The 16,612-nt window shown below is 37.1% G+C and overlaps 1 protein-coding gene across 2 annotated transcripts in view; it reads left to right on the top strand.

Moving 5' to 3' along the window:
- Window positions 1-16,612, top strand: part of NOX4 (NADPH oxidase 4) — a 175,551-nt gene that overhangs the window by 62,367 nt on the left and 96,572 nt on the right. For both annotated transcript variants that reach the window (XM_068977093.1, XM_068977092.1), the window contains exons 9-11: window positions 12,792-13,008; window positions 15,304-15,468; window positions 15,585-15,647. In XM_068977093.1, the coding sequence (XP_068833194.1) occupies window positions 12,792-13,008; window positions 15,304-15,468; window positions 15,585-15,647 (445 nt within the window). The remainder of the gene's footprint in view (window positions 1-12,791; window positions 13,009-15,303; window positions 15,469-15,584; window positions 15,648-16,612) is intronic.

The following is a 16,612-nucleotide window of genomic DNA, read 5'->3' as shown; positions in this document are numbered from 1 at the left end:
ATAGTGAAGTGTTAGAAGTTGCTGGTTCCCAAGAACCTTCTCTTTTAGAAGCACTTGTACTGAGGTCTCCTTTTACCCGCTCTCGTGTGAAAGGAGGAGAGGCTTGTGGGATTTTCTTCCTGGGGAGAGGCATGTGCCCTTCTTAGAATGTCAGATGGAAACTTGGCAAAGCCACGTGAAAGGAAGGCCCAGAAGCTGTAGGTTAAGCCAAAAGTAGTACAGCATCAGTGATTCAACAGACGTGAATGTGAGCAAACTCTGGGAGATAGAGGACAGAGGAGCCTGGTGTGCTGCTGTCCATTGGGTCACAGAGTTGGACATGACTTAGCAATTGAAAAACAGTAACAACAGGAGAATATGGGCTTCCAGGTGGTTCTAGTGCTAAAGAATCCACCTGCCAGTGTGGGAGATACAAGAGACACCAGTTAGATCCCTGGGTTGGGAAGATCCTTTGGAGTAGGAAATGGCAACCCACTACAGTATTCCTGCCTGGGAAATCCCGTGGGCAGAGGAGCCTGGAGGACTACAGTCCATAGGGTCACAAAGAATCAGACACAACTGAGCACACGTAGACACATGCATATAAAACCTTTGGTAAAAGGGAGAAAGTCAGGTGATAGTTGAAGTTGTAGTTGAACAGTAGAAAATCCCAGTGTTTGTTGCAGCCTACCTCCATTATGCATCTGAGATTTAGAATACGAAAGAGGAAAGAAAATACAGCAGGGTGATATATCCTAGGTAAATTGTAGTGTTTTTGAAGATAGGATTATTTCCTTTTTAAAAACATTGCTAATTTGTGTGGGGGTAGGGTGATATATCCTAGGTAAATTGTAGTGTTTTTGAAGATAGGATTATTTCTTTTTTAAAAAGCATTCTAATTTGTGTGGGGGTATAGCAAACACCCTCTTCCAACAACACAAGAGAAGACTCTACACATGGACATCACCAGATGGTCAACACTGAAATCAGACTGATTATATTCTTTGCAGCCAAAGATGGAGAAGCTCTATACAGTAAACAAAAACAAGACCAGGAGCTGACTGTGGCTCAGACCATGAACTCCTTATTGCCAAATTCAGACTCAAATTGAAGAAAGTAGGGAAAACCTCTAGACCATTCAGGTATGACCTAAATCAAATCCCTTATGATTATACAGTGGAAGTGAGAAATAGATTTAAGAGCCTAGATCTGATAAATAGAGTGCCTGATGAACTATGGACAGAGGTTCATGACTTTGTGCAGGAGACAGGGATCAAGACCATCCCCATGGAAAAGAAATGCAAAAAAGGAAAATGGCTTTCTGGGGAGGCCTTACAAATAGCTGTGAAGAGAAGAGAGGCAAAAAGCCAAGGAGAAAAGGAAAGATACAGGCATCTAAATGCAGAGTTCCAAAGAATAGCAAGAAGAGATAAGAAAGCCTTCGTCAGCAATCAACACAAAGAAATAGAGGAAAACAACAGATTGAGAAAGACTAGACATCTCTTCAAGAAAATTAGAGATACTAAGGGAACATTTCATGCAAAGATGGGCTCGATAAAGGACAGAAATGGTATGGACCCAACAGAAGCAGAAGATATTAAGAAGAGGTGGCAAGAATACACAGAAGAACTGTACAAAAAAGATCTTCATGACCCAGATAGTCATGATGCTGTGATCACTAATCTAGAACCAGACATCTTGGAATGTGAAGTCAAGTGGGCCTTAGAAAGCATCACTATAAACAAAGCTAGTGGAGGTGATGGAATTCAAATTGAGCTGTTTCAAATCCTGAAAGATGATGCTGTAAAAGTGCTGCACTCAATATGCCAGCAAATTTGGAAAACTCAGCAGTGGTCACAGGACTGGAAAAGGTCAGTTTTCATTCCAATTCCAAAGAAAGGCAATGCCAAAGAATGCTCAAACTACCGCACAATTACACTCATCTCACATGCTAGTAAAGTAATGCTCAAAATTCTCCAAGCCAGGCTTCAGCAATACACGAACCGTGAACTCCCTGACGTTCAAGCTGGTTTTAGAAAAGGCAGAGGAACCAGAAATCAAATTGCCAACATCCGCTGGATCATCAAAAAAGCAAGAGAGTTCCAGAAAAACATCTATTTCTGCTTTATTGACTATGCCAAAGCCTTTGACTGTGTGTATCACAATAAACTATGGAAAATTCTGGAAGAGATGGGAATACCAGGCCACCTGACCTGCCTCTTGAGAAACCTGTATGCAGGTCATGAAGCAACAGTTAGAACTGGACATGGAACAACAAACTGGTTCCAAATAGGAAAAGGAGTACGTTAAGGCTGTATATTGTCACCCTGCTTATTTAACTTATATGCAGAGTACATCATGAGAAACACTGGACTGGAAGAAACACAAGCTGGAATCAAGATTGCCGGGAGAAATATCAATCACCTCAGATATGCAGATGACACCACCCTTATGGTAGAAAGTGAAGAGGAGCTAAAAAGCCTCTTGATGAAAGTGAAAGAGGAGAGCGAAAAAGTTAGCCTAAAGCTCAACATTCAGAAAACGAAGATCATGGCATCCGGTCCCATCACTTCATGGGAAATAGATGGGGAAACAGTGGAAACGGTGTCAGACTTTATTTTTTTGGGCTCCAGAATCACTGCACATGGTGACTGCAGCCATGAAATTAAAAGACGCTTACTCCTTGCCTAGATAGCATATTCAAAAGCAGAGACATTACTTTGCCGACTAAGGTCCGTCTAGTCAAGGCTATGGTTTTTCCTGTGGTCATGTATGGATGTGAGAGTTGGACTGTGAAGAAGGCTGAGCGCCGAAGAATTTGTGCTTTTGAACTGTGGTGTTGGAGAAGACTCTTGAGAGTCCCTTGGACTGCAAGGAGATCCAACCAGTCCATTCTAAAGGAGATCAGCCCTGGGATTTCTTTGGAAGGAATGATGCTAAAGCTGAAACTCCAGTACTTTGGCCACCTCATGCAAAGAGTTGACTCATTAGAAAAGACTCTGATGTTGGAAGGGATTGGGGGCAGGAGGAGAAGGGGACGACCCAGGATGAGATGGCTGGATGGCATCACTGACTCAATGGACGTGAGTTTGAGTGAACTCCGGGAGATGGTGATGAACAGGGAGGCCTGGCGTGCTGCGATTCATGGGGTTGCGAAGAGTCGGACACGACTGAGCAACTGAACTGAACTGAACTGATAGCCGATTCACAATGTTGTGGTAGGTTCAGGTACACAGCAAAGAGACTCAGCCATACATATACATATATCCATTCTCCTCCAAACACCTCTTGCATCCAGGCTGCCACATAGCATTGAGCAGAGTTCCATGTGCTATACAGTAGGTCCTTGTTGGTTAGGATTAGGACTATTTCTTACTGATCTTTATCTGTGAAACTCCTTTCACAAGTCATCATTCGCTCAGTATTTGCCAGATTACGTGGAATTGCGTTAATTTGCCTTTATGTAAGAATTTGTTGTACTTCTAGGCCCTTACAGTTTTCTTCAAATATTAAAGTATTGCAGACAACAATAAAAATGATCTGTGTATTTGTTTAAATGTCACTTGGCTTGCCATTCTGGGCCTGTCACTTACGTTTAGTGTTGTTTAGATATAAGTTATTATGGCAACTAGAATATCAATTCATGTGCCAGAGGAATTAACTTTGAAGTCTTGACTATTCTGGTTGTATTGTAGACTGGCATATTTTTATTGGAGATTTTTGTGTGCCTCTGTGGCTAAAAATTCTTTGAATCATGGGAGAAAATTTTTGATCTCTTTGTCTTATTTCACTTTTTGGTTTTTAATTTTTCACTTAAATATATAGAGTGAGTAAAATTCCTGAGAAAGTAAGTCTTTGTTATATACAATCTAAAGTTCCCTTCCATAATATTTTTAGGTTTTCCATATGTTAATAAATATAGTGTTCTATACAACTATGACCTTTAGATATGTGTGTATTTTTCTCATTTCTAATTTCCTATTCATAGGATTTATTTTCACTCTTAGGTAAAAATGATTTTTTATGTAATAATTCCTAAATTCTTATGATTTATTTACATTTCTTGATATTTTATCCTGAAAGACAGGTAGGTGTGGGAACTGAGATTATGGGGTATTTTCTGTCATAAGGTTGCCACATATATAGATAGATGTAAGTAATATATACAAGACATTTTCATGTACATAAATTGATTTTTACTGTGTGTGTGTGTGTGTGTGTGCGTGCATGCATGTTCAGTTGTGTCTGACTCTTTGTGAACCCTGAGCTGTATCCTGCCAGGCTCCTCTGTCCATGGGATTCTCCAGACAAGAATACTGGAGTGGGTTGCTGTGCCCTTCCCCAGGGGATTTTCCTGACCTAGGGGTCAAACCCACATCTCCAACACTGGCAGGTGGATTCTTTACCACTGAGCCACCAGAGAAGTTCAGTTTATGCTACAAGCTACACTTACTAATGAATTTTTAATCTTCTAAACTGTAAGTTTACTTTCTCCCCATTTTGAGGATAGAAATCGTGAACTTCAGACCTAATACTTTCTCATGTAATTTTAACCTAGGTTTTTCTCCTGGGGCCTTATTTATAATAACAAATCGTTCTGACTGGCAGTACAGGGTAAGAAGGTTGGGGAGGAAGGAGAAGGAATAAGGGCTAAATTTGTTATAAGAAATATTTCCAGTATATCAGTGTTTTTCTGAAATGTGGAATAATCCTTTTATCCCACACTGCCATTTTAGTAAATCCTGAAAGCAGAGGAAATAGTAACAAATATTGGATGCTTACATATTTTTTCCTTCCCAAGAGATCAAAGTCCTTTCCTTTATAAACCTGTTAAGTAGAGGGTAACAGGTACTGTCTTTCTTTCAGCAGAGGAAGCTTATTAGAATGACCTATTTTACTTTGCACACTTAAGGAAGGTTTGAATCTTGCTCCTAGGTCCTTAGATTCCAAGGCTTTGTTTTGCCAGCCACACAGAGTCTGTGGCAGGATACTTAATTCCAGGGCTTACTACAAAATGAAAATGCAGGGCCCCTTGATAATAAATTATTAAGCATTTGAAGATGATGGCAACAGAGCACTTAATCAATTACAATGTGTCTCTAAGAGTTGGAGAAGGCAATGGCACCCCACTTCAGTACTCTTGCCTGGAAAATCCCATGGACGGAGGACCCTGGTAGGCTGCAGTCTGTGGGGTCCCTAAGAGTCAGACATGACTAAGTGACTTCACTTTCACTTTTCACTTTCATGCATTGGAGAAGGAAATGGCAACCCACTCCAGTGTTCTTGCCTGGAGAATCCCAGGGACAGGGGAGCCTGGTGGTCTGGAGTCACACAGAGTTGGACACGACTAAATTGACTTAGCAACAGCAGCCGCTCTAAGAGTAGGAGCCTGTGAGACCACACGGGTCATACATCCATTATGTTGCTCCGGTCAAGCTGAAGGATGCAAATACATTCAGGCTTCCAAAGCAGGAGCCCAGGAAAGAATGTAAAGGCAAATTTCTAGCAAGAAGCTGGCTAGACCAGACAAAGGCTGAGAATAGACGCTTTGGTTGGGTGAATATCCAGATGTTTACAGTCTCCCCTAGGTATACTGAGTCCTTAGCTTAGAAAAGCGCTCTACTTTCAGAGGATGCTGAGATAGGCTTGACTTTCTTGATGACTTAGGTTAGGAAGGACTCAGTTCAGGGCAGGACTGAGATCTCAGGTTGGACTTCACAGTACTCAAGGGTGAAGAGGGATAGTCTTAGTTGCAGACTAATTTAGTGCTGTTCCCTGCAAAAGTGAATGTGCACACATGGTTTATTTTATTAAATGCCATTTGTGAAAGTCTAGACATCTTTACTGAAGTCAGAATGAGTTCAAACTAACTTCTCTGTTAAAACCAGATGACTCCTTAATCAAACGTTTCAACAGACACAGCAAAAATTGTTTATATACTTCTAGAATTTATTAATCCATTCAATGAATATTTATTAACACATTACGAATTACAGGCCCCGTTTTAAACACAAGACAAATCCTTGATCTTAAGTAGTGTACATTCTAGTAGATTCCACAGAATCCGGTGAATTCCAGTGGGTTTTGAAATATTGAATTTGGGTGTATTTTGTTATTTTCTTAAGCTTTTTGTTTTTTGTACTTGAAGCAAAGTGAAAAGAATGGCCAGTAATTAGGTATTATATTGTTTTCTATAAAGAAAAGGAGCATTTTATATGTTATAGAATACTAGTTAAAAGATAAGATTCCTTGTGGGACTTTTTCCTCTACTTTAAAAAGGATTAAAATCACTAAAAACATAAAGGTCTCATAAGCTACACTGCCTTTGTTAGAAATTTGTAACTTGCAGTTAAAGTAGAGATGATTTTGTGACACTCCTTTTGGGAGGCATGGTGTTTTGTTGTATTTAACTTTTACTAGAAAATGTTCTTGTGAGTTGTGTGTTTTAATCTGGTAAGATTTATTCTGTGTACTATATTACTTTCAATGACTCTGTCACAACCAGGCATTAAAAAGTTAATAGTATAACTGAAGTATTTCTTGAGGCAAAATGGAGTAATAGAAGGAAACCTGTTTCGTGGAAATGCTGTTGAGTGCATCTTGAAATCCTTATGAGTGTAAAAACAATACTGTCCACAACCACATATTTTGATACACCATAAAATCCTTGATTTTTCCTGATTGAGGAACACTAGACATTCCCACAGATACTTCAAATCTCTTTTGAAACATAATACTTGAAAAAAATTAGTAATAAGCATTCTTATTCCCACAGTCTGTGTACCTCCATCCCCTACTGTATCACTGTCTTAACTTGGCAGGACTTTCTGCTTCCAATTGACTAACATCTTTTTCTTTCCTTTTTCATTTTCAAATGATTTTTCATTTAATTTTGAGAGATACAACAGTATAAGAATGTTCCTTTTAACTTTTAAATGCACTTGCCGTATTTAAAAAATTATGTAGTTATTATTTGCTTTGAAAACTTAATTCACTAGAAATACATTGAAGACTTAAAACATGCAAGAAACTTGCTGGAGAGTTGAAGAGATTTGGCAGTGAGCATGGGTATAAGGGGAATATATAATGCACAAGATATTAGCCCTTCTACTAGTTTGGGAATAAACAGTGTATTTTGTTCATTGTAATCTCTCATATTGGAATTCCATTTCCCTCTCCTGTAACATTGGGATCTCCATATCCTTCAGTTGCTTATCCCACAAAGCCCTTTCCAGAATGTCATAATCAGAGTTCATCATCTCTCTATACTCTTTAGAGGTCATTACACATCTATATTAGCATCTTCCCTGGTAGCTCAGAGGTTAAAGCATCTGCCTCCAGTGCAGGAGACATGGGTTCGATCTCTGGGTCCGGAAGATCCCCTGGAGAAGGAAATGGTAACTCACTCCAGTATTCTTGCCTGGAGAATCCCATGGACAGAGAAGCCTGGTAGGCTACAGTCCACGAGGTCGCAAAGAGTTGGACCCAACTGAGCGACTTCACGTACTTACACATCTATATAGCATTACTGATTTGGGGTTTTTGTTGCTGTTCTTGCTTTCATATCTAATTATACCCATTAAATTTGTGGCATGGCTATTCAGTTTAGATTAATTAAAGTGAAATAATATGATAAATTCAATTTTTGCCTGTACTACCACATTTCAACAGCTACATGTAGCCCATGGCTGGACAACACAGATTTAGATAATTTCCACCATCACATAAAATTATTTTGGATGGCAGTACACTAAACTGTAAGCTTCTTGAAGACAGAGGCTATATCATTTAAATTAATCAGTTCCAAAACTTAAATAATAATCAATGTGAAAGAGGTATATCTCAGTGGAGATGTAGGGCAATGAGGAAGATCGGGATTATTTGGCAGGTAGAGAGGAGAGCTGTGCATTTTTTAAGCATTACTTCAAATGAGCTTTGTTATTGCATTGAACTCTAAAGAAAGGCAGGTATATTAGGTCTGCGGAAATACATATCGATACTAGGGATTCAAATAAATCATCGAGACCACATATTGAACTCAGTTTTAACAAATGTTGTCACAGTGAAGTAATTGGATTAAAAGATGATATTTGAATTTATCTATCAATCCAATGTCTATATTTAATGTGCATTACTATTCAAAATTCACCTGATGCGAAGAGCTGACTTTCTGGAAACGACCTTGATGCTGGGAAAGATTGAGGGCAGAAGGAGAAGGGGTCAACAGAGGATGAAATAGTTCTGTGGCATCACTGACTCACTGGACGTGAATGTGAGCAAACTCCAGGAGATAAAGGACAGGGAAGCCTGGCGTGCTGCAGTCATGGGGTTGTAGAGAGTGGGACACAATTTGGTGACTGAACAACAACAAAATTCAAAATTCTTCAGAGTGAAAGTATTTTAGGGGCTTGAAATATATTTTTAAAGAGATATTTTATTTAAGATTGCATGTTCTAAGAAGTTCTGCACTTCGGTTCAGTTCAGTCGCTCGGTTGTGTCCAGCTCTCTGTGACCCCATGGACTGCAGCACGCCAGGCTTCCCTGTCCATCACCAACTCCCTTAGCTCTCTGCACTATCCCATAGTTCTGCACTAGTGCCAAAGAAATGAACACTCCTATTTTTTCACTAATACAATGAAAAGGTAAGTTTATTGCATTTCATTGAACTTTAAAAATAACATACAATTATTGGCTAGCTAGAAATATACGACTTCCTTTTCTAGACCTATACAGTCATGCTGAGCCATATCATTGTATTCATTGCATACTTAGGCCTTTGATTTCAGAATATTGTTCATAAGTAGAATGGAAATTCTGCAGGGAGAGCAAGCCTGGTCCATGGGAAGAGCATGGCCTTTGTCTGACTTGACCACTGACTGACAGTGTGGTCTTGGGCAGATTACCTAACGGCTCTGAATGTTTTCACTCATTCTAAGATAAGGAAACTGATCTTTTTTTATTCTAATTTTTATTGGAGTATAGTTACTTTACAATGTTATGTTAGTTTCTGCTGTACAGGGGATGTATATCTATATCCCCTCTTTCTTGAATTTCCTTCGAGGCCACTAATCTTTACCACACGCATGTATTATGAAGTTTGCGGAAATAGATTAGATAGATTAAAGCAGCAAGCACCTGTCTGGCATGTACTACTTCCAGTGTCCTACCTTTTGATCTCCTCAGTATCTTTACCACCTAATTTATATAAAGGGCTTCCTTGGTGGCTCAGAGGGTAAAGAATCTGCCTGCAATGCAGGAGATCCAGGTTCAATCCCTGGATCAGGAAGGTCCCCTGGAAAAGGGAATGGGTACCCACTCCAGTATTCTTGCCTGGAGAATTCTGTGGACAGAGGAGCCTGGTGGGCTACAGTCCATGGGATCGCAAAGAGTTAGACATCTCTGAGTGACTAACACATAGTGTTTATACAAAAACCCCAAGATTCTGTGCTTGATTTTTTTTTCTGATGAATGGTAATTTTTGTTTGTTTATCATTGTCTGTCTGTAGATCTTTTCTCTTTAGTACGTGTTCCTCAATGGCAATAATTATATTCTGAGACAAAGAAAATACCACTTTAATGGGCATAGACATAGGTAACCTATGCCATTAAACTTGAGAACAGCTTAAAATAACATAAAAGCTCTCCAAATTAAAAGGGGTTTTAGAAAATTTTGTGCTACTTTATATACCAGGAACAACATTGTTTATTTGATTGGACTGGCCTGGAGATTTGTAATGCTGGGAAAGATTGAGGGCAGGAGGAGAAAGGGACGACAGAAGATGAAATGGTTGGATGGCATCACCGACTCAATGGACATGGGTTTGGGTGGACTCCAGGAGTTGGTGATGGAGAGGCCTGGCGTGCTGCAGTTCATGGGGTAGCAAAGAGTCGGACACAACTGAGCGACTGAACTGAACTGAACTGAAGATTTGTACTGCATGGCAACAACATTTATCCTAATAAGGACCATTTGTACGTGGGGTAATGTCCAACCTGAATGCTGTTATGATTTAGGAAAAGGAATAAATTACATTCCCTTGCCTGATGTTCAGCAGCCCCTTCTCTCTCTCTTTCTCTCTCACTCTCTCTCTGTCTCTTACACACACACAGACACACCACAATCTCTCTGACCTAATTTCCAGGCTTTTGTTCGTATTGAACTCCTTTCTTTGATGTCTCCTTCTTTAACCAACTTATTTGCTTTGCATGACATAGGTTTTTGAAATGAGGGAGGTCAAGTTTTTGAATACGATGCCATTCCTTTCTCCAAGGGATCCTCCCAACGCAGGAATTGAACCCGGGTCTCTTGCATTGCAGAAGGATTCTTTACCATCTGAGCCACCAGGGAAGCCCCATGCTTTGACTACTACTGACTGAATCTCTGACCTAAACAATATGGGTTTCTTGTCTGTAAAATGGGAATAAAAACAGCTTGTATGTTATTTTGAAGTTTAAGTGGGAAATTCATTGTTGTTGTTTAGTTATTTAGTTATGTTAGTTATTTAGTCACTAAGTCGTGTCTGACTCCTTTGCGACCCTGTGAACTTTAGCCCACCAGGCTCCTCTGTTCATGGGATTCTCCAAGCAAGAATACTGGAGTGAGTTTCCATTTCCTTCAAGGGATCCTCCCAACCCAGAGATATGACCCGTGTCTCCTGCATTGGCAGGCGGGTTCTTTGCCACTGAGCGAGCCACCAGAGAAACTCAAGTGGGAAATAGATGTTTACAAATTTTCTGACATACTTTCTTAGTAAATATTGATCTGTCCATCCTTTATCTTTTTCAAATGAAAGTTTTGACGATCTAGTGATCCAGTGAGTTAGCATGCTGTATAGTAAGAGGCGAAGAGCATAGAATTTGAGTCAAACCTGGGTTCAAATCTTGGCTCTGCCACTTACTTGCTGCGATATTACTTAATCTGTTAAAATAGTTTCTTAATTGATAAATAGTTATTCCTATTTACAGTAGTTGTAGTGAGGATAATATGAAATGAATATAAATTGCTTTGGACTGGACCTCATACTTACTATACGTTACTAAGCTGTCATTAAATCACTCCACTCAAATCATCACCTGTGGTCTGAGTTATGTTTAGCTTCTCTAAAGATATCTTCTAAACTGGATCTTAAGATTCTGAAGGGTTAGGAGCCATGTTTGAGTATTTGAACTCGGTAGCACCACGTAGGCTCATGCCAATTTCATTATGCCAGTTTGTTCAATTTATGGCCAATAGAAAACCTGCTCCAGATTTTTGGCCTGTCTACCTGTCAGTCACTACCCTCAGGGTAGTCAGTAGGAGCAGCAAGTTTGGGTAACTCATTACTTATAATCAAAGTTCTACCAAAGTATCAGATTTTCTAAGTAGAATGGCACAGCAATTGTATTATGTGACTAGAACTTTATAAAGAATTACGTACTTCTCTCATACTTGTACAGTATCTGTGCATTTCTTCCATACTTAGACCATATTTACATTACTTCAAAAAAAATGTGTGTGTGGCCTACCCTGGATATTATGTAATGTAATTCACTACTTAGAAGCTCATTACATGTACTCTGTATTCTCTGATGGTTAGTTATGGGAAGAAAGTAAAATAAAGTGAAGAGTGAAAGGGAATTGAACATAAGCATAAGGAGAAAATGAGAGAATGATCAAGTTGAGTAGATGGTACATTCCACCAAAGACTGACTTAGTCATTGCTTTCCTAACTTTCATATGTTAGATCTATTTCATACCATTATTCTTGTTATAGTCTTTGTTGTTTTAAAAGATTATCTTTGTGAAAATCATTTATATAATTATTGTAGCTGTGGTAAACTTAAAGATGTACTTTTTAAATATACTAAAATTATTTGGGTAATTTAAAACATGAAGGTTTAGGGTTAGGGTTAGGTTTAGCATGAAGGTTAATTTTAAAACACTCTTAGCCAACCAAGAAAAATAATTTTGGAAACTAAAATTTTAATACTTTCAAAATCAAAATAAGTATTTCAATGCTTTTCAAAGTCTTAGTTTTTTCTTCAAGATTTACTTATGCAAAAGAAAAAAAAAAACTCATATAAATCTATCTGATGCACTATCCCTATGAAGTAGATCTTACTTAACTCCTTTTGATAAAAAATACGGAACAGAGAAAGTTGAAGACTTATCTTAAATCTCACAAAATATGAAATAATCAGAATGGGATTTTAGGGTTTTAGGTTTTCCTTCCTGATTCATTATTGTGAGGCTTTTCTGTGGTTCTTGTTTATGGAGAAATTGAAAAGTAAACAGGTTTAGGGTCTGATGAAGTGTATTAATTTTTTTCAGACCATAGGAGATGCACATTTCCAGTTTCTGTTATTGTGTTTGTTTAACATTTCTCTGTGAATCAGCCAGGTTATTTTGTCTCGTCTTAGCCAAATCAAATATGAACCCTGTACTTTTCCATTTGTGTTTGAAACTATAGTGAAAGTACTCATATTATAGTGTTTATTGAAGTGAAAACTTCTATGTGATTGTATAAATGCTTAATAGACTTGAAATAAAAGCTGTCAAATTCAATAATATTTGGAAAGATTGCATGCCTCTTCCCTACCATGTATTTATGGCATATTTTGGGGGAGGGCCAAATTTTTAAATTTAGTTCTATAGTAATGAATTTGTTAAGATTTTTAAGATTTCTCAATTACTGTTATATAAGATATATGAGAAGCACTTCTTGAATAAATGGTAGTAGAAGTCAACAAGAAAAAAGGTTATTTTATTATACTGTGCCTCTGATTTCAATTTCCTTTTTATCTCTTTGTTTTTATTTTTTTATGAATTTTAGAGGGCTGCTGAAGTATCAGACTAATTTAGATACCCACCCTCCTGGCTGCATTAATCTTAATGGAACCCACTTCCAGAATATTCATTTACCAGAGCATCTCTCAGATCATTTTCATGAATCTTTTCCTGGAGGATTTTCAAAGCCTGATGAACTTACCCAGAACACATTTGTGAAGATTTGTATGGAAGAGCCCAGGTTCCAAGCTAATTTTCCACAGGTCAGATTAGTCCTATGTCTTTATTGATCTCTGCAAAGTCCATGTTCCCATAAAAAATTGATCAACATTACATTTAAGCATGTTTTTGATTATTCCTGCAGAAGAGAATGTTTCAGGCTGTTTCAGTAGCAAATTATTATGTATTGTTATATAATAGGCAGCCTACCATTCAATGAGATAGACCTACGATATTACAGAATATAGAAAATTCCTGTTTAACTCATCATATGATCTTTGCAAATTGTTGCACTGGTGCTTGTCGTAAGAATGGTGGCAAAGATACATTCCTTATGCATTGAGAAAAGTAGGTTGAATAAGAAAAATAATAGTGAAAAATCTAGTATTACTAATAATAATTATTATAGTATAGTATAATATTATGTATAATATTATAAACACTAAGCTGTAAAATAAATTTATTGAATACTTAGTATCATCTGCTAGGGGCTGTGCTAAAATATATTGTATGCTTTTTTAATATTCATGAGAACTCTTTGAAGCAATTACCATCATCCTTAATTTTCTGATGAGGAAATTATGGTATAATATTATTATGGTATAATATTATGTATAATATTATAAATACTGAGTTGTTATATCAGTTTATTGAATGCTTGATATTATCTTCTTGGGGCTGTGCTAAAATACTTATATGCATTTTTAAAATATTCACAATAACTCTTTGAAGCAATTATTGTCAGCCTTAATTTTCTGATGAGGAAACTGTGGCTTCAATATGTAAATATACTCTGACCAACCTCTATAAACTAACATGTAGAAGAAGATTACAAAACCAAATTATCTTGCTCTTAGAAAACTTCTTCCCCACATAGCCAATTAGTAGTTTGATAAGAGTCATAATCTTCGCTTGAGGCGTGGGAGCTGCCCACATGGATATTACACCCTGTATTTTGTGTCTGTACCAAATGAAAATCGGGAAATAGTGAAACTGAATGTCTGTTTTAAGAAGAAAGGGGAGTCAAAAGATAGTGATTTGTAGATGCCTTTAGAATGAGTGTGTTAGTCGTGTTTTCTTATTAATAACAATCCCTTAGATTTATTTTAAGCCTTACAATCTTCAGAGCTTTTCTGGCTTCACACAATCCTTTATGTTAGGGAAGGCAGGTATTGTGAGTACCACTTTACTTGTGTGATGCCCAGAGGCTAAGCGACTGTCCCAAAGTTGCAGAGTTTGTCCTGTGATGCTTACTCTGCATGCAGTTTCTAACTGTTGGGTTGCCCAAAAAATTCATTTGGGTTTTTCTATAAGATGGGAATGCAAAAATCTGAATAAACTTTTTGGACAACCCAACAAATGTGAGGAGCAGGCATGATTTGCATGGAAGGAAGGACCTTCTGGAATAACTCTATAGATTAGGTTTTAAAAGGTGACCATGAAAATACATTTGGGTTGGGGACCTCAAAGTTTTGAGGGAGATAAAGTGTGTAGTTGTAGGAGAAAGGTTGACCACACAGGCTATGCAGTTATCCTGGGATCAGGGTTATGCCTCCAGCATACATGCAAAATTGTTATGGTTTCCAAATTCTAAATAGTATCTTCTGTTCATATTATATTATGTAAAAGTAAATTGTGAATGACACATGTGGTATGCCCATATTTAAAAATATGTACATATTCATATTTCACATTGGTTATACGTTTTGTATATGTGTATTATACATGCATATTGTGTGCATTAAAAATACCTAGGGTTCTCATTTTTTTAAACAAATATTTGACTGGTACATTTTTTACTAAAATACTGCAGATTTACTTCTCTTTCTTCTTTTAGAGAAATTTCTTCTGGGCCCAGAAGGATATATGAAACAATAAACTACCTGTTAATGGTAGTTATACCCTTGATAGTGGCAAGATAATTTGGTTTTGTATTCTTCTTCTCCTCATCAGAAAATTAAGGCTGACCATAATTGCTTCAAAGAGTTATTATGAATATTAAAAAAATGCATATAATGTATTTTAGCACAGCCCCAAGCAGATAATATCAAGCATTCAATAAACTGATTTTACAACTCAGTATTTATAATATTATAGGATAGGGAAGGGTCCTGACATTACTTTCCCTTCTATTTTATACTTTACTCTTATTTCAATAAGTTGCAGTGAGCATCTGTTGCTTTTTACTCATTTTTCTTTACACTTTGTTATTTCAAATACAGATTAAATTATCATTGCTGTATTATTACTGTAATGTGTCAAATGAGCAGTGAGGCAGGATATAAAGAGTCCTATAACACAAGTATTTCTTAAAGTGTATTTCAAAAATTCTCCATTAGACCTGGCTTTGGATTTCTGGACCTTTGTGCCTATATTGTGCTGAAAGGCTTTACAGGTGTATCCGGAGCAATAAGCCAGTCACCATCATCTCAGTCACAAGTCATCCATCAGATGTCATGGAAATCCGAATGGTCAAAGAAAATTTTAAAGCAAGACCTGGCCAGGTGAGTCAATGTCCAGCAACTTTTAAAATACCCTTATTCTGTTTTTTCAAAATTAGCATTATTAATGTATTTGAACTTCTTTCTCGGTCATTTAAAAGTTGTTTGTTGTTTTTTAGTATATTATTCTACATTGCCCCAGTGTGTCTGCATTAGAAAACCATCCATTTACTCTCACAATGGTAAGAAACTTGTTTTTTGATTTTCTAATGTTTTGAATGAAATGAATCTTTCTCGTTGTGTGTGTGTGCACTCCACCTCATTCTAAAAACCATTCAAGGCTGTCACAATATCCTTAATGTTTAAGTAAACCATCTTTTTACAAGAAATATAATTACCTAGACAGAAACTTTGTAACTATTAATTATTTTCTAAAAATTTAAACTTCAGGAAATATTATGTTTAATTTATAAAATATTTTTGATTCAAAATGCAGAAAGTTTCCTGAATATTTGGACTCTTCTTTTTATAAAATATGTACCAAATTATAAAATGTGCATGATTTTCTTTAGAGAAATTAAATTTAAGGAACTAGAGTACTGTGGGTTGAGATGGAAGCATAAGAAAATGTTTAGAAAAGAAAAAGCTCAGTGTAGTTGGCATCTAGGCTATGTATGGAGAAGGAAAAGGAAAATAAAGTCAGAAAAATAAAATAGAACAAATAATGCGGTAAAATCTAGCTAAATCATGGTATCATCAAATATTGTTAGCCCATTCCCTAATGTTATTTTTTGCCTTATACAAATAGCATGAACCCATTATGAAAAAAGTAAATAATTCAGAAGCATATAGGATCACATCATAACTCTTCCTTATTACCCCACTCCCAAGTCCTGTTCTTGAGTTTGACAAATAGTCTTACAGATATTTCCTTACATTCTTTGGCATATATGGGTGTCTGCCATTCATTTGCTGGATCCTTTGTTTTAAAGTTTTCTTTTTTCACTCACCAATAGGTCATGGATAACTTTCCATCTTACTGTATTTGTAAATGCCTCATTATTTTTAATCACTGTATGTCACAGTAGAAACACAGTGTAATTTATTTAATATTTTCCATTGATGATGGAGGTTAAGATTTTATTCAGTTTCTAACAAAAGTAATTGAGACAGGGGCCACAATTGAACAAATTATGGGGGGAGGTCC

Source organism: Capricornis sumatraensis, chromosome 8 (assembly GCF_032405125.1).
Source record: "Capricornis sumatraensis isolate serow.1 chromosome 8, serow.2, whole genome shotgun sequence".
NCBI lineage: Eukaryota > Metazoa > Chordata > Mammalia > Artiodactyla > Bovidae > Capricornis > Capricornis sumatraensis.
Note: the sequence above shows the minus strand (reverse complement) of the source record. Positions and strands in the feature narration are given on the sequence as shown.